The sequence below is a fragment of the Pongo abelii genome, chromosome X (genome assembly GCF_028885655.2).
Source record: "Pongo abelii isolate AG06213 chromosome X, NHGRI_mPonAbe1-v2.0_pri, whole genome shotgun sequence".
NCBI classification, from domain to species: Eukaryota; Metazoa; Chordata; class Mammalia; order Primates; family Hominidae; genus Pongo; species Pongo abelii.
The window spans coordinates 19,650,355-19,674,068 of NC_072008.2; the positions used below are offsets into that span (position 1 = coordinate 19,650,355).

At 44.0% G+C, this 23,714-nt stretch overlaps 1 protein-coding gene across 7 annotated transcripts in view; it reads right to left on the minus strand.

Moving 5' to 3' along the window:
• Positions 1 to 23,714, minus strand: part of SH3KBP1 (SH3 domain containing kinase binding protein 1) — a 356,010-nt gene that overhangs the window by 15,975 nt on the left and 316,321 nt on the right. For all 7 annotated transcript variants that reach the window (XM_002831442.5, XM_054544393.2, XM_054544392.2 and 4 more), the window contains one exon: positions 21,964 to 22,049. In XM_002831442.5, coding sequence (XP_002831488.2) covers positions 21,964 to 22,049 — 86 coding nt within the window. The remainder of the gene's footprint in view (positions 1 to 21,963; positions 22,050 to 23,714) is intronic.

Genomic DNA, 23,714 nt, shown 5'->3' on the forward strand with positions numbered 1-23,714 from the left:
ATGGCACAAAGAAAAACATCAGTGGCGCTCTGAAGCCAAGAGGGAGCCCATCAGCACTCAGTACCTGAATGAGACTCATAAAGGCACCCATCTCTCTAGCTGGGTTCAACAGGGTGCCAGGAGGACCCTGGCCAGGGGAGGGCAAAGATTCCCCCTGCTAGAATGTGCTTCTCCAGTGCTGGCTCACTGAGCTGACCCCTCTCAGGTGCCTTCCCTTTAAGAGAACCTTATTATTATTTTTTCTTTCTTTCTTTTCTTTCCCTCCCTCCCTCTTTTTTTTTTTTTTAAGACAGGGTCTTACTCTGTCTCCCAGGCTGGAGGGCAGTGGCACAATCTTGGCTCACTGTAGCCTCAACCTCCTGGACTCAGGTGATTCTTCCATCTCAGCCTCCCTACAGGCACGCAACACCACACCTGGCTAATTTTTGTAGAAACGGGGTTTTGACATGTTGCCCAGGCTAGAGAAACTTATTTTCTTAAAAGGTTCTCCTCCAGACTCTACCCTGGGACTCTCCTCTACTGAGTCCATGTTGTCTAAAATGAAAATTCCCCATTACACACTTGGATGGATGCAAAAAGCTACCATCTGACATGAACACCCCCCCAGTTCATCTTTTTAAATCACTTTCCCCTGATGATAAATGTAATACATGATCAGTGTATAATTTTTAAAAAACAAAACATGAAATTGTAACAACGAAAGAAAGTTAGCTATAATCTTACCGCATCAAGACAAGCACTGTTAGTATTTTGGTATATTTTCCTCCAGGCTTCTTTTCCTGTAGATAGTATAGCTCATACTATATGTAATATTGCATTCTGCTTATTTCCCTTAACCGGATATGCCATGTCTCTAAAAATTCTTTGTAAATATTTTAATTGTTGTTGCACTGCAATTAATCAATCCCATTTGTTGGATAGCTAGTTTCCAAATCATTTCCCCCTCCTTTGTTTTACTGTTTTGGAAGAGCGCCGCACAAATATCCTTGCATGTACTCTACATATAATGAGTTTAGCAGCTTATCCATGCAGATCTCCAACTGTTCTGGAAAAAGGAAATAAGGCCCAGGACAGGGAGGTTTGTTGGGGGCCGGGCGGGGTGCTGGTTGGGGAGGACAGAGGCATAATGAGGGGCAGAGGAAGGCTCGGGGAGAGGAGAGACGACAAAAACCCAAGGAGCAGATGCTGACTGGCAGCCAGTGAAGGAGATGGAAGAGGGGGCTGTTAAAGTTTCCAGCAAACGGGCAGCTGCCAACGGCCTTGGCTGGTAGCTACCGGGGGCAGAGCTGGACTAACCTATATCATGGCTCTGTCCAGGAAACTAAAACAAGCTCAGGAGCAAAAACTGAGCAGGATGAAGTGACTAAAGAACAACGAAAGGCTAATTAACACTGCTTCTCCAACTCAGCTGCACGGAGGAATCACCTGGACAATTTAAAAAAACAAAACACCACTGCATCCCAGGAATTGACTCACCCCATCTGGGGTGCATCCTGGGCACAAGCAGATGTCAATCTCCTCAGGGGATGTGAACATGCAGCAAAAGCTGAGAAGCACTGCTCTAGAAGAGGCTGGGGGCTGAGGGGAGGGAAGGGAGTGAGGATTTGGCAAAGCGGAGGAGTGGAGAGGCCACCAAATGACTGAAGGGTGTTCCAGGGCCCAGTGAATAGAGAGCCTTCCTGGGCTCTCTAACAGTGGGTCCTCCCATGCTGGGCTGAGGAGCACTGGCCCGATTTGGAGGGCCACAGAGGTGCTGGAGCACTTGACGAAAATGGTGGCCAAAGGCTCGAATGACTGGTGGCAGGTCAGACACACTGCAGCTGGAGCCAGCAAGAGACCCGAGATGTGACCCAGCATAACAGTGGGGTGGGAGAGGAATGCAGGGAGCCAGGGGAGGGGATGGGACAGCTTTGGGCCCCTCTTAGGATGGACTTGGTAAGTCCACTTGTGTGCAGGGGTGGACAAGTTCACACCAGGAAACTGCTGCCAGGACTCCAGGGAGGATTCCATCTTTGCCATCCCCCGACCCTCCTGGGCCCACTTAATTAAGTCCACCTGGCAGTTTAAGATTTGAGAATGTGTGAGGTGGCAGTCTGTAATGAATTATACTTTTAAAACAACCCAGAAGTGTGATGTCTGTCTCCCACACTTAGGCTGTGAGCCCCAGGAGGGCAGGAACTCATCCTTGTGTTCTCAAAGTCTAGAATGTTCCTAGGGAAAACATGCTGGTTCCTCTGTCAATAAAGGAACAAGCGAACAAATGAACAAACTATCTCAAGAAAAAAACCAGGAATGTAGCTTATAGAAGTGGCTCCTAGCAGGACGTGAGCAGCTTCCAGGCTGAAGAAGCATTCTCTGCTATGGATGCAGAGAAGGTGGAATGGCCCATTCTGTTTTACTGGTTGAGGTTTGCACTAAGAAGACCTATGCACAGTGAAGCCTGGCCACACTTAGCAAGAGTCTCCAGGACATATGGCAGAGAAGAATGCTCTATTTCTGTCACTCATGAGTAAGAGGAAGGTCCGAATACCTCAGGGGAAGCCACTCTTAACCTCTTAATGCATATATATTATATTATATATATATATATATATTTTTTTTTTTTTTGAGACAGAGTCTTGCTCTGTCCCCCAATCTGCAGTGCAGTGGTACAATCGTGGCTCACTGCAACCTCTGCCTCCCGGGTTCAAGCAATTCTCCTGCCTCAGCCTCCCGAGGAGCTTGGATTACACCCGAGGAGCTTGGATTACAGGCACGCGCCACCACACCTGGCTAATTTTTGTATTTTTAGTAGAGATGGGGTTTCACCATGTTGGCCAGGCTGGTCTCGAACTCCTGACCTCGGGTGATCCACCCACCTCGGCCTCCCAAAGTGCTGGGATTACAGGCATGAGCCACCACACCCAGCTTAATGCACATTTCTGCTAAGTTTAACTTTCTATAGTTTTCGTTTGGAAAGAGCACTTTTTGGAAACAGCTACCAAACCAAACTGCCATACAGAAAAAAAATGTACCAAATATGAGATTGCTTGCTGAAAAGGGAACCTCAGGTTACCCTGGCATTTCTCCATAGACCATGAACTGTAATGCATTTCTGCTTTCTGACAGTGAAGGGGAGAAATTCTCCAATACTGTCACATCACTTTTCAGAGGCACAGAGCACATGCTTCATGGCTGTGGCCATGGTAGCTGCGATTAAGGCAGAATTTCCATGACTAACCCATTGTGGTGTGGAGAAAATGTCCCAATTTTCATGGTGGTTTTGAAATGAATCAAGCTGAAACTTGATATGAGCTTTCTCGGCCTGGCTGGGAATTTTTCCTCTTAAGAGAAAAAGGTTTTAATACCCATAAGTCAGTCCAAAACTATTGAACTGGCAAATGCTGGGGTATTTTTAAGAAGTTAGTTTCATAAGGACGAGAGGCCCTTTGCTTTTGTGATACTTGGACAACAAACTCTCTGCAGACATACGGGGATAATTCATGTTGGGCACGATGGAGTTGGCTTGGAAAGGGCCTTTGACTCTTCATGGCACATGAAGTTGCTCATTTTCCATGAACTTCAGTCACACTCTATTTGGTTCTATTAGAAAATATAGCCTCATTTTCCATGGATAGGAGCAATGGTACCAGTGACCGCAGGTGACGTAAAGCACATCCACTGAAAGCACAGAGGAGAAACAGTCAAAAGGCTAAGTCAGGCTAGCTGTCACCAGCAGAGTTCTTTGGGAGCTCCTAAATGGTTCTCTGCATTCATTATAGCATGTTGCTGTGCACTTTAAACAGAGCTTTAGGATATAAGTTTGCTTACAGCTAAAACCTGGCAATGTCGCTATCTCCCAATATCTCTGGAAGCCATCTCTTCTCCTCCACACCCTGTCTCAGATTATTAAGGCCGCTGAATTTCTTGCCTGGAACCACTGTTAATAGATTTCTCACTTCAAGCCCCTTACCACTCACTTGCTGCCACCAGAGAGGTGTACAGTCCCGATCTAAGCATGTCCCTTTAGGGCTTCCTCTCCTGACTAATTCCTTTGGTGCCACAACTGAGGCCTCTTCCAAGAAGCCAGACTGCACCCTAAGACCTGGGTTGGGTGCATCCCTACTCACCCATCATCGTGATCTCGGCATTTAGTGTCCTGTACTGACATTTCCTGTTGACTTCTCTGCCTCCCCCACCAGCCAGGGAAGAAGCTATGGCTTTTCTCTCTGTTTCCCTGGACTTAAGATCACTCCTGGCTTGCAGCGAGTGTTCAAAAAATGATTATTAAATACATTAACAAACAACTTTTCTAGGCTTCAGATTTTCCAGCAGGAAAAAAATGAGAGAATTATCTGAGCCATCAGCTTCATAAGGTTATTCTTTCGTAAATGAGAGACTATGTGAAAACCCTTTCAAATCATGCAGATAGAATTCTGTTTTCATGCACCATTAACGGAGCTGTGGGATTTGGAAACAAGGATCTAAGAGCAAGGCTAGAAATCCCCCCTCCCCTATCTTTTTTTTTTTTTTTTTTTTTTCAAGGTCTAAGATGAGAAAACTCTAAACCCACAGGGCCGCAGGTACTTTCTCCGCATTGCAGAAACACCATGAGGTAGTCTGAATGGGAGGAGGAAGTCTCGCTCCATGCCTCAGTCATTTGACTAGTGTGGAAAATCTGTGCAGACTATCAAGACGGGCCCAATATTAGGAGGGGGTCAAATGAGCACCTGTGTTAGCTGAATCACTAACTGAAATGATTAGCAATGATTAGATTCTGCAGGAAAATAAGCCCTCCAAAATGTGTAAGGATATAGGAGATCAGCTGTTGTGTTTTCATTTATAATCCAGGTGTGAAGTTTGCAGGACACAAGCTGCTGAGAGGAAATAAGTTTTCGGGGGTTTTGGTTTTTCTTTTTTTTAGAGACAGGGTCTCGTAATGTCACCCAGGCTGGAGTGCATGCAGTGGTGTGATCATAGCTCAGGGTATTATAGCTTCAAGCTCCTGGGCTCAAGCAACCCTCCTGCCTCAGCCTCCCAATTAGCTAGCTACCACACCCAGTTATTTTTTGTTTTGTCTTATTTTTTGGTAGAGATGAGATCTTGCTATGTTGCCCAGGCTGATCTCATACTCCTGGCCTCAAGCAATCCTCCTGCCTCAGCTTCCCAAAGTGCTAGGATTACAGACATGAGCCACCATGCCTTGCCATAAACAAGTTTTGAGCTACTGTTTTGAACTCCATGTGCCAGCCATGCCATTACTAGATGCTTCGCATGCACACACCCTCATTTCATGTGCACAAAACCCCATGCTGTGTGGGCATTACTATAATCCACAAAGAAAGAGATGGAGGGCCAGAGGTTAGAAAACATGCCCAAGGTCACTACCAACAAGTAACAGGGCCCACACACAGATTCACATCCAAGGGATTCTTTCCACTACAGAACATTGCTTGTTTTTTTTTCTATTTTATTCAAATGTGTTTTCAAATGGGCAGGAAAAGGGGCTGGCTTCTTCAAGACACTCTGTGGCAAGAAATGTAATGTGTTAGGCAAGTTAAGAAAATGTTTGGCAATTTGGTACAAGCAACTTCTACATCAAAACGTGTAGCTCAAGAATAAGAGAGGGAGATACAGTGTTTATTTGCTCATTAATTCAATCAAACATTTCTTAAGTATTTACTTTGTGCCAAGCATAGGGATAGTTTTGAGAATGAATGTACAATCATCCTATATCAGCACTGTCCAGCAGAACTTGCTGTGATGATCTTCTATAATCTATACTATTCAAATCGTAGCCACTAGCCCCATGTGGCTACAGAGTGCATAGATTATGGGTAAGTATAGCTATTTAATTAAATTTAAATAGTCACACGTGGCTAGTGGCAATGAAGATTGTGTATTATGATCCTGCATCTTGATATTTCCCCTCACTTAAACGCTCAGCCCATTCATTCAGTGGCTATTTTTCTGAGCATACACTGTGAGCTAGGCACTGGGCTAGGCAAAGGGGGATACAGAGGTGGAAAATAGCCACATTCCCTGCCCACATGGAGCTAAGAACCCACTGAGGGAGATAGGCTTTTGTATGTGTAATTACAGATTCTCTTAGTTACTACAAAAGAATGATAAAAGGTGAAATTAGCAATGATAGCATGGGGACCTAATTTAGATCAGAGAAAGGGGGGAGACGTCTTACTGTAGTCTTGCTTCAAGGAGAGGTAGTGATTCACTCGGATTGATGACAAGCAATGCTAAGTGGAGAAAAGTAGCTCTCCACATTTGCATTCCTTTAAAAATTGCTCACTACAGGCTCAAATTTGCTATGCAAAGTGATCTGATAAATAATGTAATTCTCTATTGGAAACAGTAGTTACACTATTATCCACAGGAACATAAATTGGCACAACCTTTCTGTATGTCATTCGGCAATACCTATTACAAAATGTAAATGTGTACACCTTCAGATATATCAATGTCACTTCTAGAAATTAATTCATAGAAATGTTTGTGTAAGTATAAAATGATATATTTATGAAGCCAGTGTACTTGCTAAAATAATTTTGGAAACCCTTGTATATCCTCCTCACACATATCAAGTTGAAATCTAACCTTTTATGTAATTTTTACTCACAAAGGATGTAATTTCTATTATATTCTAAATATTGAGATTTTAAAATATAACTTACATAGATTTCTTAAATATATCCAATATATATTTGAATACTGCAGCAATTTAACCACCACCATCATCCATTTTAAAATATCATAAGATTTTAACAGTTGGAAATTTTACATCATTCCTTTTCCTCCTTAAATTCATATTTCCAACCCCTACTGCTGAATTTTATCCTAATCCATTTTCAAGTCTGTTGTTAACTATTTTATCATCTTTCTATTGTAAAAACATGTAAAGAAACTGAAGTTTAAGATTTTTTCTTTCCTGAAATCTTAAGACTCTAAGTGTAAAAATTATTTTTCTTCTGGATTGAGTTCTCATTACATTATTATTAGTATACAAATGATCAGAACACATTTTGATAAATAATTTTTAAGCATGACAAAACAGAATTTTATTGGGCTTTTCCCTCAAACACTTCGTGTGTGTCTGATTATCACTTAATACCAGGAAGAGATGGTTTGGTATCAACTCTCTATTTTTCATTTTAGAGACGTAAGTGCCAAGAAAATTTGTTCACTTAAATAGAAGTAGATGGAATGGAGGCTGGGTGTGGTGGCTCATGCCTGTAATCCCAGCACATTGGGAGGTCGAGGCAGGTGGATCACTTGAGGTCAGGAGCTCAAGATCAGCCTGGCCAACATGGTGAAACCCCGTCTCTACTAAAAATACAAAAAACTTTTAGCTGGGTGTGGTGGCCCATGCCTGTAGTCCCAGCTACTCTGGAGGCTGAGACAGGAGAATCACTTGAACCCGGGAGGCGGAGGTTGCAGTGAGCTGAGATGGCGTCACTGCCCTCCAGTCTGGGCAACAGAGTGAGACTCTGTCTCACAAAAAAAAAAAAAAAAAAAAAAAAAAAAAAAAAAAAGTAGATTAAATGGAAACAATTTTTCTTTTCTTTTTGAGATGGAGTCTCACTCTATCACCCAGGCTGGAGTGCAGCGGCATGATCTCGGCTCACTGCAACCTCTGCCTCCCGGGTTCAAGCGATTCTCCTGTCTCAGCCTCCAGAGTAGCTGAGATTACAGGCATGGGCCACCACACCCAGCTAAAAGTTTTTTGTATTTTTAGTAGAGACGGGGTTTCACCATATTGGCCAGGCTAGTCTCAAACTCTTGACTTTGTGATCCACCTGCCTTGGCCTCCCAAAATGCTGGGATTACGGGTGTGAGCCACCGTGCCCAGCCAGAATGGAAATAATTTTGTTATCACTGTCACTCAATTCTCTGAACTCCTTGCAAATTATATACCAAAAACCAGACCGTAGTCTAGCATCACCAGGAATTGTTATTTTTAATGGTCTACCACCAAACAACTTAGTGGGTACCTCCTTCAATGTCATTGGAAGCAAAGAATTACTAACCAACTGATTTGAAAATAGAACTTGCAACCTGGAACTTGCATCTTTGTCAGGGTTTTCTCTAGGATCTCAAACTTATTTAGGACGGCAAACATCCTACTCTTTTACATTTCCCTGTAATAACTTGGGTTAAAAAAATCAAAATAATTCTTTTAAAAGATGAATGAGTACTTTTTAAAACTTTACAAAAAGGTATGCTCATGAGCCAGGTGCAGTAGCATGCCTATAGTCGCAGCTACTCAGGAGGCTAAGGTGGGAGAATCACTTGAGCCCAGGAGTTCAAGTCTAGCCTGGGCAACATAGCAACACCCCATCACTAAAAATAATAATAAAAAAAACCAGTTATGTTCATAAACCCTTAACAATTTCTTAAATCTCCATATAGCCAGCAAATCATTTAAAAGCAAAAAATCATTAAGCCAAAAAAAAACACAAAACCCTAGATTAGACCTTAGAAAGGGCCAAATTATCAATTCTAGATTAAAAGAACTGACAGAACTAAAGAAAATGAAGTAAAGAGACAAAGGAAAGAATAAGCTACTTAATTTCAAAGAGGATTCAGAGGCTACCAAGACAGCAGTTTTCTCAATGTCTAGAAAGCTCAGCTAAAAGAAATGGACAGGGTTAGAGAAACATAGACTGTGACGTTGCACTGGGTTCTTTCTTTTTAATATTTTTTGTAGAGACAGAGTATTTCCCTATATTGCCCAGGCTGGTCTCGAACTGCTGGCCTCAAGTGATCCCTCCCACCTCCCAAAGTGCTGGGATTACAGGAATGAGACCCCATGCACTGCCTGAATTGGGTTATTTATGATCATGTCATCCAAGCCCCTGGATTAATGATGAAAAACCAAGATCCAAGGAGGTACGATGGTGTGCTTGATGGTCAGCTTCAGTGGGATGAGCATCCAGAGCAGAGTGCACATTTCTTTTTGGAGAGCAACATGTATGGGTCATTTCATCTTCTTTAACAGCACTTTATTTAGATATAAGAGGAGCAGGGCCAGGTGCCATGACTCATACCTGTAATCTCAGCACTTTGGGAAGCCAAGGTGGGAGGATCGCTTGAGCCTAGGAATTTGTGACCAGCCTGTGCAACATAGTGAGATGCGTTTTTACAAAAAATAAAAAATTAGCTGGGCATGGTGGTGCACACCTGTGGTCCCTGCTACTTGGGAGGCTGAGGTAGGAGGACTGCTTGAGCCTGGGAGGTTGAGCATGCAGTGAGCTGTGACTGTGCCACTGCACTCCAGCCTGGGCAACAGAGCAAGACCCTGTCTCAAAAAAAAAAAAAAAAAAAAAAAAAAAGAAAGAGGAGCAGTCTGATACTCATAATATAGAATTTTAATGCATATGTGAAACAATAATATTCTAATGTCCAGAATTACATGGAAGCCAAAATTACACTTACTACAAAATTTGAGGAGGAAAAACCTTCTGTCTCAAAGCCTAGTATGCTTTTTACTACCCTGGGAGAGACAAGAGTCCCCCAAAACTGCTAGAAAGGGCTGGCAGGCTCTCATTCACCAGCCTGGGTAACTTGATGAGCTATTTCTCAGTTGTAAACATCAGGAGAAGGTAAAAAGGATTTAAAGTGCTCTGAAAAATCTGACACTCCATGACTTTTTCTTAGGAAAAAAATGACAAGTAATCCTATCTCTATCAAAAAAAAAAAGTTAATCTGCTAATTGTACATTTCTGGACACTAAGTTTTTACCTGAGCTACTGCTTCAACGCCTGACTCTCTCTAGGGTCTTTTCCTTGCCCCCAGCATTTCTCTTTCCTGCCACCTTCAATCTTTGCAGATGTGAGCTGGACCTGTGGTTTTCAAAAGAACTGGCATGTGTCTGTGCCAAGGTTATCACCAGTCATAATGCACTGAGAAAAAGGTCAACATTGTGAGTTTCCCATTAAGCTAAATTTGTTCAATTTTACACTTGGAGATTATACCCTTTCCAATAGGAGATGGCATTTGTTTATTTTGAACGTGCATCATTAATAAAAGAAAAATCAAGCCGTCTCCCAAATTAAAAGCCTTTTTTTTTTTTTGATAAATGAGCCTGTGAAATTCCAAACAGTATGAACCTCAGGGAGACATGACCAAGGCCTGCGGAGATGAAGAGAGTGTCACTATAGGTTATGCAAAGGTAAGCTTGGTTCTAAATCAGGGCATCCTGCTGACCTCCAACTCCAACCTTTGCTTGCCACCACCACATCCAATGACCTTTTAATGGGGCCCATCAATGTCACTCTCCAACTGCTAATCACTTTTCTCTTGCAATGAATCAAACTTTACAGGCTCCTAACCTTGGCCAAGGTTTCCAGAACATGCTTTAATGAGAGTCCACGGCTAAATAAGGATTTTGATAATTTACTTAATAAAGTGATACTAAAACAATATACTTAATAAAATGTTGTGTGTCCATAATGCTTTTAATGTGACAAACGGATGCCTGAGCACAATTTTCTGGTAGATTGTACATTCCTCTGGATATTTGCAAGTAAAATGGAAGCCATAACTGGGCTCTGCCAATCCATGAGCCCACAGCCAGGGGACGGGGGGGGGGGGGCACCTCAAGCCAAATAAGTGCCATGTGAGATCTGAGAGCTGAACATCACCTGTTCCCTTGCTTCCGCATTCATTTTCAGTTCAAAGACCTCTGTGGTGTATACTGTGGATGCAGCAAAGGTCACTATATAAGTCTCTTTGTTCTATGAGACTACTTTGAATCCACTGGGTGTACCTCCAGATTTGCATTCTTAAATCTGTAGGTACACCCAGTACCTCCAGAATACGGCACTAGAATACAGTCTCAGCATGTAGCAAACATAGAGGCACTCAAGCCATCAGACTGAATGATGAACGAGAGCCCTGGCCACAGAGATGCAGGTGACCACATTACCAGGGGAGGGAGGACATGCTGACTCTGCACATAGGTGAGCATTTGGGGCTGCCTGCAAGTCCACACAGCTACCAGCCTCTGTGACCCTCTGCAAGCCAACAGCCATCTGAATTGATGCTCCCTAAATGTCCCTCCACCTCTCTCAGGTCAGCTATTTTGCAGGCTGGTGGGTATAGAGCACTTGGGTAGGACAGTACTAATTTGCTCTCTGTATACTGGAATAATTCATACCACCAAATGCACTGCTCCAGTGAGGTTCTGCAACATTTGCCATCATGTCCCCACTTTGACGTAACCTCCCCGTTTCTATAGCATTTGTGAGGCTTTTCCTACAGGCACTTTCAATGTTTACTGAGTTTGTGCTTATGGGATGTTATGGGGTAAAAGATGTTCATGAAACCCCTCATAACTAAGCACAAACCCAGCCACTGTGATGGACCACCAAAAGCCAGCAGGACCGCCCTGTGCAAGGTGCACAGGCAGAGGTGAGCACCTCAGTTCTGGTGAGGATCAACATCTTTCACTGAGAAAGTCTAAGTGGAGATGCTCATTTTACACCCAGGATCAGGCCCTTCAAAGGGCCCTGAAGGACCATCTCCTGTAGGACTGGAGGATGTCTTTCAAAATGAGTGCTGGTTGCCAGCTTGACCTTGTTTCCTCAGCAGCACACCTCCACTGTGAGCCTGAGAGGCTGGGAATCAGGGGAGGGCTCAAGGGCAATGCAGGGAGAGGGCCATCCACAGAAGCTGCTCTGAATTAACTACGCCTCTGTAAGTTCGAGGAAGGAACCAAAAATGCTCAGAAGATTGCCTGGGTTAAAAACCCATCAACCTGTTTCACTTCCTTTGTATAAAGTGTTTGACCCTCAGCACAATCTCTTTTGCTTTCTGTCACCACACTTGAGAAATGTATAGTGCTTTTCAGCTGCTCCTGATAAAAATTTAAGTTTGATCACGATTTGTGTCCCTAGATAGGGACCGGAGCTGCACACGTCCACGCATGGGCACTCCAGCCCGTCATATGCAGACTTGACTGCAGACCAATAGCAACCGTATCTCCTGTTCTTCAGCACAGGTAACATCAACCATGTCCTTGGTCCCAAAGGCTGTGTCTGAAGGTTGCCGGTAAGGAGACAGTGTCTGTAGGAGCCAGCCGCGGCTCTTCAGTCAAAGTTCTCATGTCTGAGCAACTAATCCCGAGAGAGCTGGAAGGTGCGGCTGTTGTTCACACACACGCTCAGCCAGTAGTCAATCTGGAACACTCCAAGTGTCATTCATGGGTTTTTTTTTTGTTTTGTTTTGTTTTTAATGGCAGGCAGGACACAGTATATCTTGTTTTATTGAACCTGAGAAATTGCTCAATGATCTGACATGCTGCAAGGACCAATAACTGGCTCTCTGGCTCCAAAAGGGGAAGTTTAAAATATGTATTTTAAAAAGAGGACAGAAAAACCAATAGCCCCAAGTCAGGAGATCTGAATTTTTCCTCAAAATTTGTATGAGAATCCCTTAGAAGTGATTTCTTATCATAAAAGGTAGAAATTGCAAAATAAGGTAAGAATGTAATCACTTGTTTGTAGAGATTTGGTGTCACATTCACAAAAATGTTGTGTTCATGGTCGCTATTACAATTGCTCTCTCTTGCTCTCCTGTATAACTTTACCATACAGAGTACAGATTTAGAACTTAGTATTGATCAAATTTGTTATTGTCCTTTTATGTAATACCTGTTTAAACACTGGGTAGTTGATCTTTGGCAAATATCTAATCCCAAATCCAATACTCTTTCTATTTGAAATCAGACTCAAATGGTATCATTTCACTTGCTGCAAGCCTTAAGATCTCCCCTCTACCCTCTCTTCTCTCCCCTCTCTCTCTCTCCCCCTCCTTCCTCTTTCTCTCTCACAAAGGTCACAGTCATGTCCTTGGTTGATATTTAATTACTTCAAATATAATTACTTTTTTGTATATGAAATATTTTCAAACTAGGTTTTATAGAGATTCTCAGGAAATGAGACAGGCCACTCCAGGGAACACAAGTTACACTTGCGGGGGGAAGCCTGTCCTCTTCCCGTTCCTAACACAGACTGGGCTCTCTGGGCCTCGGTGCTATTGACATTTGGGGCTGGGTCATTCCTTGTTGTCTGTGGAGGCTATCCTACACACTGGTGGATGGTTAGCAGCATCCTTGGCCTCTACCCACTAGATGCCAGTAGCATCTCCACCTCTACTCCTACGATGTGACAGTCAAAAATGTCTCCAGACATTGCCAAATGTCCCCTTGGGGACAGCAGTTGAGAAATACTGATGTGGACCTAGAAAGTTTGGGCTTATGGGTCAGAGAGACCTGGCTTCAACTCCAAATATTTTTTTTTTTTTTTTTTTTTTGAGGCGAAGTCTCGCTCTTGTCCCCCAGGCTGGAGTGCAATGGTGCAATCTTGGCTCACTGCAACCTCCGCCTCCCGGGTTCAAGCGATTCTCCTGCCTCAGCTTCCCAAGTAGCTGGGATTACAGGCGCCTACCACCACACCCAGCTAATTTCTGTATTTTTAGTAGAGACGGGTTTCACCATGTTGGCTAGGCTGGTCTCGAACTCCTGACCTCAGGTGATCTACCCACCTCGGCCTCCCAAAGCGCTGGGATTACAGGTGTAAGCCACCACATCTGGCCTTCAACTCCAATTTCTTACTAGCCAGATAATCTTGCTCAGTTTCCCCAGCTTGCTTTCTTCCCTGTTCCTTCACTGTAAAAACATGAGTCATTACACATCCTTCATAGGGCTATGGACGGTGAGAAAAAAATAGACAAAACATTTAGTGGGTACCCAGTGAATATTAGTTCTTTCTTTCCTTACTCTTGCTTGCTCTCACTGCTCTTATTTCAACACTAGAACCTCAGGACGATGGAAGAGGGGAGATGAAGGGGGAGGGTTTGCTCTCCACTATATTAGCAGAATGATTCTAACACGAAGATATTCCACACACAGCTCTTGTACTCACACTGTACCTCAACGAGGATTAAAAGTTATAAAGGCATGTTCTACCCCAAACATGCTTACAAAACACTCCTAATCCTTTCAAACGCTTTGGGATTATTGTTTCACCAGGGTTGTAATCAGCTACAGATCAATGTCCAGGTGGACCTTGATTTTTAAAAATGGTGCAAAACAATACACACATTTAACACCCTAAGGGGACGTTTTACATTACAAAATGATTACTAGGTTTTGGAGACTTTTTTTTTTTTTTTTTTTTTTTTTTAAGATGGAGTTTTGCTCTTGTTCCCTGGGCTGGAGTACAGTGGTGTGATATCGGCTCACTGCAACCTTTGTCTCCTGGGTTCAAGCGATTCTCCTGCCTCAGCCTCCTGAGTAGCTGGGATTACAGGCACCTGCCACCATGCCCGGCTAATTTTTTTTTTTTTTTTTTTTTTGGATTTTTGGTAGAGACAGGGTTTCACCATGTTGGCCAGGCTGGTCTCGAACTCCTGACCTCAGGTGATCCACCAGCCCACGCCCCCCGGCCTCCCAAAGTGCTGGGATTATAGGCATGAGCCACCGCACCCGGCCTGGAGAGCTTTCTTAACACATCTAAAACGTAATTATATATATAAAGGATTAGTTTACAGATGATGCAGAAACATCAATGTAGTAGTTGTTACTCTAAATAATCACAACTATTTTATAAAGTGGGGCAAAGGAGGCCCGGTGCGGTGGCTCATGACTGTAATTCCAGCACTTTGGGAGGCTGAGGCGGGTGGATCACTTGAGCTCAGGAGTTTGAGACCAGCCTGGCCAACATGGTGAAACCCTGTCTCTACCAAAAAATACAAAAATTAGCCGGGCGTGGTGGCACGCACCTGTAGTCCCAGTTACTCAGGAAGCTGAGGTGGGAGAATGGCTTGAATGCAGGAGGTAGAAGTTGCAGTGAGCTGAGATCACACCACTGCATTCCAGCCTGGGCAACAGAGTGAGACCTGGTCTCCAAAAAAAAAAAAGTGGGGCAAAGGGGAACTTTGAATCCCATACTTGATCAGTGGTGTGCATATCTATTTTAACATTGGGACCTCAATGTGAGTGTTAGGAAAATTTCAATTAGCTCTTATTGTTTTCTTTTTAACAGCTTTACTGAGGTACAATTTATACATACCATAAAATTCACCCATGTTATCTGTACAGCTCAATAATTTTGGTAAATTTACAGAGTTGTGCAACCATCACCATAATCCCCTTTGAGAACCTTTCTGGAACCTCAAATTGACTGGCTCTTAATACTGTTCCTAGGGCACAGGGAAGTACTTTCATGTTTCCTGGTCCAAAGGAACCATAGGCCCCAGCCACCTGTGAGAGATCTGAGCATGAGTTGAAGTTAGCCTTGATACCTTTCAAACCACTTCCACGTCCCAAGTCTGTTGACTTTAAAGCAAGCAACACTTGTCCCAAAACTGACTATACAAAGTGCGTTTTGTGGGTCAAGTTGAAAAGACAGAGAGGAAATCTTCACAGTCCTCAAGTGAAGACGGGGTGGGGTCTACATAAAGAGATGGAAGTGGGAATAGTTTGAGATCTGGATCGGATGGAAAAAAAACAACAGTTCCAACAAAGATGCTAGGCAACTGAGGAGGAGGAATGACAAGGGCTTTCTCTAAGTCAATTAGTTAAAAACAGGTGGCTTACTTTACAGTAGGCTTCCTATCTGAAGGCCTGTTGCTATGTGCTTTAGTGGGAAAGGAACTGAAAATCTCGATAGCATTGAAGTGTAACAATAAATCCTGCCATGCAGTGGGAACTACAATATACGGCATAATAAAAGTAAATGTTACAGCACTTGACTTCATGGCCTGTAATCTCCCATTCAATCGGACAGTGGTTCTTCCATCAGCAAGAGAAAACTGGACAATTTTCATTTCTATTCATGCACAGGCCTATGTTGGAGTTTGTCCATGTTTTCTATTATGTTACTTGAAATATGGCTGCATAGTTTGATATAAACAATAACTCAAACTGACATCAACAAGTTAGTTTCGGACCAACTGATTTCATTCTAATTGATCGCTGGCTGACAGACGCTGGGAGCTGCCCACACAAGATCTGAAAAAGCCACGTTCTCTAATTTAATATTATAATAATTTTAAATTATAGCTTTATTAAGCGGAAACCCAGATTTATTTATAGCTAACACGGATGGTTTCCAATGGTTTTCAGGGTTGTATTATGCTGTTCACTGCAGCCCACATTTAGACAGCTTCAATTGTCTGAATCACTAACAAAACATTCTGGTACAAATAATTTCCTCCTTGATCCAATGCAATGAACAAATGCTACAGAAGCAGCCCCGAGGAGAGCCACCCACTTCTGCAATGTCTTTTTCTCCTTGACCGACCCAACTACAAAGAACATTCCTGCCTTTGGGCCTATAGACATTCCGTTTACAATTCTCTCCTCCTTTGGCCTCTCTGATGTTGCAAGATCCTGATTTTCCCTTAAATGTGGACTTTGTGGGGGTTTGGTCTTCAGCCTTAGGTTCTTTGCCTTTTCTCACAGAGAGGACTTTATCTTCCTGACCCAACTATCACTTTCAAGCAAACAACATTAATAGTAAGCATTTCTATCTTTTTTACAGGCCACCAAGTGATCTGACGTAATTCTGGAAGACAAGGTGAGGAAGTTGATAGAGTTGTTTTTTTTTGTTTTTTTTGTTTTTTTTTTTTTGAGACAGGGTCTGACTCTGTCGCCCAGGCTGGAGTGCAGTGGTATGATCATAGCTCACTGCAGCATTGACCTCCCGGGCTCAAGTGATCCTCCCACCTCAGCCTCCTGAGTAGCTGGGAACACAGGTATGTGCCATCACGTCTGGCTAATTTTTTTTTTTTTTTTTTTGGTAGAGATGGAGTCTTATTATATTGCCCAGGCTGGTCTCAAACTCCTAAACTCAAATAATCCTCCTGCCTCCACCTCCCAAAGTGCTGGGATTACAGGTATGAGTCACTGCTGCATGTTAGTCTTTTTTTTTTTTTTGAGATGGGATCTCTGTCACCTAGGTTGGACTGCGGTGTTATGATCTCAGGTCACCGCAACCTCTACTTCCTGGGCTCAAGCGATCCTCCCACCTCAGCCTTCCAAGTAGCTAGGAACACAGGTGTATGCCACTACACCTGGTTATTTAAAAAATTTTGTAGAGATAGGGTCTCACTATACTGCCTAGACTAGTCTCACACTCCTCAGCTCAAACAATCCTCCTGCCTCAGCCTCCCAAAGTGCTGAGATTACAGGTATGAGCCACCTGCCCAGTAGAGATGTTAGTATTCTTTATAGATAAGGAAGCTGAAGCTCAGAGAGTCTGTGGAAATTGGAGAAGGCCACTCAGCTGGGAAGCAGTCGATTCAGCATTCAAACCCAGGTCTGCAGAGGCCACTCCTGCCCTCTTCTCTCCAGCCACTGGGAAGCTCCTAATCCCTACCCCCAATTCCTGCCAACCTCTCAAGCCTCAGCCCTCTACCTCCTGCCTCCACTTGGCACTGACATGGGCATGTCTGGCCCACTCTCAGAGCCAACATGCTTAACTAAACTAATCACGTTTTCCTCCAAACCAGCTCCTCCTTCTGACATGCTCATTTCTACCCATGTTGCTGGATTCCCCAGTCACCCGACCCTAAAACCTCAAGACTAACAAATCATTCTCTCCTCCTCCCCACTCCCAAACCCAATCTACTGCCTGACAATATTGCCTGGCAATAATTCTCCTGCATTGCTGCTTCCACATCTGTCTCTTCTTTCCTGAGCCTTTCGTAAGCAGCTTCATTCTGGCGCTGCCTCTCACCCCAAGTATCAAATAACCTGACTCCTTGACACCCATCTTTCCTTCACCTGATTAGTCTCACAAAGCTCCAGCAGTTACTATCTGAATTTTTAGACCTGATCCTGTCACTTTGGTGTACTATCAATGATCACCACTGCCTACAGAATAAATTACAAATCCATCTTCCTCAAACTCAATCCAGTCCCTACTTACAATTCCAGGGTGATATAGTTTGGATCTGTGTCTCTACCCAAATCTCACGTTCAGTTGTAATCTCCAATGGAGGCATGGCCTGGTGGGAGGTGATTGGATCATGGGGGTGGATTTCTTATGAATGGTTTAGTACCATCCCCTTAGGACTGTACTCATGATGGTGAGTGAGTTCTCGAGATATCTGGGTGTTTACAAGTGTCTGCTCCTCCTTTGCCTTCTGCCATGATTGGAAGCTTCCTGAGGCCTCTCCAGAAGCAGATGCTGCCATGCTTCCTGAACAGCCTGCAGAATCCTCTTTTCTTATAAATTACCCAGTCTCAGATATGTCTTTATAGCAATGCAAGAATGGATTAATACACAGGATGACCCTCCCTCCTTCCCAGCACAAACCCTCTAACACAGCCAGGCTGGTCAACACTCACCACGTGATTTTCCTGCCCACCTCCACTACCCCCACATAAGCAAATCCAACTTCAAGTTACAGACAAATCTGTCCCCCTTTATAAAGCCTGTTCCAACAACCTGGGCCCCAGGGAACACTCTCTCCTCCGATCAGCATTACTTTCTACCACTCAGTCATTTATACAGACCTACAATGTTATTTAACTTTTCATTTGCCATCTTAGGGGCCCAAATGGATCCAAAGCCCCTGGAAGGCAGAGCCCGTGTGTGAGGGCCTCAGTCTCCAGCCAGCCTTGCATTTGAGTAGTAGGTACTCAAGTATTTACTGATCATGTGACTGTCAATCATTATTTCTTACAATGCAAATAAAACATACGTTAAATTGTTAACTTGAGGCTGGGCGTGGTGGCTCACACCTGTAATCCCAGCACTTTGGGAGGCCGAGGTGGGAGGATCACTTGAACCCAGGAGTTCAAGGCCAACCTGGGTAACATAGGGAGACACTATCTCTACAAAAATAATTTTTTTAATTAGCCAGGTGTGGTAGTGTGCACCTGTAATCCCAGCTACTTGGGAGGCTGAGGTGGGAGGATCGCATGAGCCCAGGAGTTGGAGGCTGCAGTGAGCAATGATTGCACCGTTGCACTCTAGCCTGGGTGACAGAGCAAGACTATCTCAAAACAAAAATATCATTAACTTGAGAAGTTATAGTCTTCTAGGATTAATGTCTTTGTGGCAAAGAGAGAGAGAAAACCAAACCTCAGTACTCTATTTCTGGGCTCCCAAATATATGCAACTGTGCTTAGTTTCCACAGCATGAAAAGCTTCTATAGATGAACCCGCCCCCCCATCAATACCCCCAATATTTCCACACTAGCTCATCAGACTGAAAAACATGTGATTCATATTTTCATGATAGCAATCATAGACATCTCCAGACCCAAAGAATGCAAAGGTCAAAGGTGAATGCTCTTAACAAGCAAGACAGATTATCCTGTATATTCTGGAGGAAGGAGAATACCTCCCTTCCTATTGACATGAGGGAGGTGACAAGACAGCCTCCTGAGGTCGCACATGACCTTCACCAACCAGCCACCCTGGCTTAAAACAGGGCCCAAATATGAAACTGCAGTGGTAGAACCGGAACTTAGGCTCATTCTGACAATCCCCTTTCATTCACAGCCAATTACTGCTTTGCTCTGCTCTGCCTGCACTTTAAGCAGAACAAAAGCTACAGCAGGCCAGAGTTTCTGTTATTGCGTCAGCCCAAGCTATCAGGTTATGCTTCCTGACTGGGCTTCTCAAGGGCTGAGGATGTAAACGAGCTTGTGGAAATAGGGGAAGTACTTTTGGTATTTACAGTCACAGTCACACATCCTAGCCCCAAGCCTCCATGAGATCAGACCAGAGACTGCAGGTCAGCAGTTGCAAAGATGCAACTTTATCAGCAGATTCAGAGGAAAACAGCACCCAAACAGAGGGACAGCAGCAGGAGAGCAGAATGCTCATGTTGGGAGCTCTAGTGCTCTTACAAGGCCTGCCAACCATCGCACATCTGTTTCTAAAGTGAGTGGCCCAAGCAGATGATGCTGGAGAGCTGTCTTCCATATCAAATCAATCCCTGATAGTGCTTGCCAGAGGTTAGGGAAGGGGGTGGGCTGGAGAAAGGTGGGCGTGGCTTAACAATAGCAACACAAGGGATCTAGTGGTGATGGAAATGTTCTATGTCTTGACTGTGGTGGTAGATACACAAACCTACATGTATGATAAATTACAGGCTGGGTGCGGTGGCTCACAGCTGTGATCCCGGAACTTTGGGAGGCTAAGGTGGGAGGATCGCTTGAGCCTAGGAGTTCGAGACTAGTCTGGGCAACATAGTGCAACCCCACCTTTACAAAAAATACAAAAATTAGTCAGGCATGGTGGCATGCACCTGTAGTCCCAGCTACTTGCGATGCTGGGGTGGGAGGATCGCTTGAACCTGGGAGGCAGAGGTTGCAGTGAGCTGAGATTGTACCACTGCACTCCAGCCTGGGTGACAGAGCGAGACTCTATCTCAAAAAAAAAAATATATATATATATACACATATATATATATAGCATAGAGCGAAATACACACACAAGTACTAGTAAAACTGTGAAAATGTGCGTAAGATTGGTGGATCATATCAATGTCAATATCCTAGTCATGACAGTGTACTATAGTTCTGTAAGATGTTACTATTGGGGAGAAATTGAGTAAAGGGTACATAGATTTCTATTACTTCTTATGACTGCATGTGAATCTACAATGACCTCAAAATAAAAAGTTCAATTAAAACAAAGTAAATTTTAAAATTCAGCCTTCTATATTATGTAGAATATGAGAGAATGCTAACTTATGACCTTGATAGGTACAAATAGAAGATGTAAAGCTAAAAAAAATTTATACTATTTGGCCATAAAAACGAGATCCTATCATTTGCAACAACATGGATGGAACTGAAGATCATTATGTTAAGTGAAATAAACCAGGTGCAGAAAGAGAAACATTGCATGTTCTCACTTATTTGTGGGATCTAAAAATCAAAGCAATTGAACTCATGGCGGTAGAGAGCAGAAGGATGATTACCAGAGGCTGGGAAGGGTAGTACAGGGCTGGGATGGGGAGGCGGTGGGGATGGTTAATAGGTACAAAAAATATAGTTAGAAAGAATGAATAAGACCTACTATTTGATAGCACAATAGCATGTCTATAGTCAATAATAATTTAATTGTATATTTTAAAATAAAGTGTGTAATTGGATTGTTTATAACTCAGAGGATAAATGCTTAAGTGGATGGGGAAAAATATGTTGAAATGAAGTCTTGCCCATGGTTGCAAGTTTTTCTTAAAGCAGGTCATTTTCCTCTTCCCAAGAAATGTGATAGCCTGTTGCTAAACAATATGATTATTTTTATATATTTCTATCATTAAATGGCCTTTATGTCAAAAAATAAAATAAAATAATAAGAAAAAATTAGTCCCTGAATCTGGACTTCTTAAAAGGGTTGTCACCCAGGTTAGACCACTAGTGGCCTTAACAGCACACCGGTGGCCTCACACCCACCCACGTACACCTCCAAAAGGACCTCTGACTTTTATTTACCCAGAGAGACTGTAGCTCCCTCCCATTTATCACATGGTGGTATCCTGACCTTGGGAAAACTCACTCATGTTGTGAACTAAGTGGCAATTACCATACCGAAGCTCATTTGAAACTCAGTCAAAAGTGCTGTATCAACAATGAACCCTGCCATCTCACATTTGCATCCATTCACCTTTTTACACAAAATACACAAATCACTGGAAACTGTGAACATAAGGGCTAATGCCCACTTTTTACAAAAAGGCTTATTCATCATTTCTTTTCATTAGATCTTGTAAGGAATTTCTCCTAGGGAGGGGAAAGGTCCCAGGCATTGTGTTTTAATGTGGAAAGCACCATCATTTCCCTTCTTTACAAAACTGTAACACCTAAAGCCAAGCAAGGGTGCCAGCCTGGCATTTCAATGGCTTTATTACTTCTCATCATGCTGGTTGAAGGCAAGCCAGGCTCTGAGGTTCTTTACTAACTCTGCAAAGAGAAGCGAGAACACTGTCCTTACTCACCAATGTCATTGCTGCGGTCTGAGAGATCCTTGTCCAGGATGCCAGATAGCGAACTGCCGGCCAAGTCAATCTTTGGACCGTCACCCCTACATTAAAAACACAAGCCCAGACATTTAAAAATTGGTGTGTGTCCTTGTCATTCTGTCAGTTTTCTTGCTGCACACGTTAAGGAGTGTGCTGCGTGTGGAGTGGATGGCACTGTTGCCTGTGAGGGAGCCAGAGAACCAACAAGCTGTCTAGCCACATGGGATGGGGTGCAGCCCAGTTGACAGGCTGGATGTGTCCCTCCCCAGCACACGTTTTCAAAAATGGCTATTTTAATAATGACTGTTCGCCAATGTACCTCCAGCCACAAACCCTCCTGCTGGGTACACAGGGTGCAGTATAGGGCCTGCTCCTGCCCCGCGGCCAAATAAACACTGGCTAATGATAACTGGGAGCTTTCCTTTTAAGGAACAAGGAATTTAGCCAATGCTGCTTGTCAAAGGTCAGCTACTTTCAACCTTGAGAAAAAGGTTTTCTGGCCTGGGGCTGTGGCATCAGCCAGGCTGTTGAAAGGCACAAGGTGTCGAGTAGAGATCTGGCGGCCTGAATGCCGGCGCTGGGGCTCAGGCCTGTAACATTAGATGGCTCCTGGATGGGTGCCCCATGCTCATCAGGACACGAGTGACTTCCCTCTGTATCTGGGCTAGGAGCAGCTCTATGGGATGGGAACAGGCCTCCAAGATGATGAGAGAAACCTAGCCTTCTCATGCACAAACAGAAGGTTCCTCCAAATTACTCCACAAGACAGCTCTTTGCGCCCTTTTGGGGGGATGAGTCACAAACGAGTTTATCCAAGGGCTATGAGAGCAGTGAAATAGGAAAAGATCCTTGCCCATAAAATGAGAGAGAGAAGCTGAGCAGTTGTTCCCAGCAAAGTAACAGAAATAGTCCATCTCACCGCCCCGAAGGCCACCATGGCCTGAAGTTACACCTCACAATAAGTAGTACCAGATTTAGTCAACAAGCACTTGTCACGTGCCACTTGTGCTGTGGGTATTCAGAGGTGTGCCTACTCGGGAATGGCTTGTGGTCTAAATGGGAGAGACAGCCAGCCAGCCACAGGTCCACACGGCCTAGGCTATAAGATGCAGGTGTCACAGTCCTGTGAGAAGAAAGGAGTGGGTCAGTGCAGGAGATCTGTGAGGCAGAGGGTAGGGGGCACAGAGGTGGTGTTACACTTGAGCCTTGGAGGAAAAGGGAGAGAGGACATATTCCTAAGAGGTGTGATTGAGCAATGACCCCAGTGTGGGTGAGAGTGCCAGTGTGGACAAGTCCCCTGGGACCAAAGCCTGAAGTCCTCAGAGAGAAGTGACAGAACAAAGGCTGGCAAGGTTGGTGAACACCTGACTGCTGGGCCAGATACCACAGGGCTTGTTTTGCCTGGGAGGCAATGAGGGGCCGAGGGATGGTTGTAGCGGGAGACCTCTATACCTGGAGGTCAGGTCAGGGCAGGTGCTCTGGGTGAACTCCAAACCAGGGAGCTGACAGGACAGACTGCTGCGTTTTTCACTCAAAGAATGGGTGGTGAGCAGGGCACGGTGGCTCACGTCTATAATCCCAACACTTTGGGAGGCAGAGATGGGAGCATTACTTGGGCCCAGGAGTTTGGGACCAGCCTGGGCAATGTGGTGAAAGCCCATCTCTACAAAAAATACAAAAATTAGCCGGGTGTGGTGGTGTGCGCCTGTGGTCCCAGCTACTTGGGA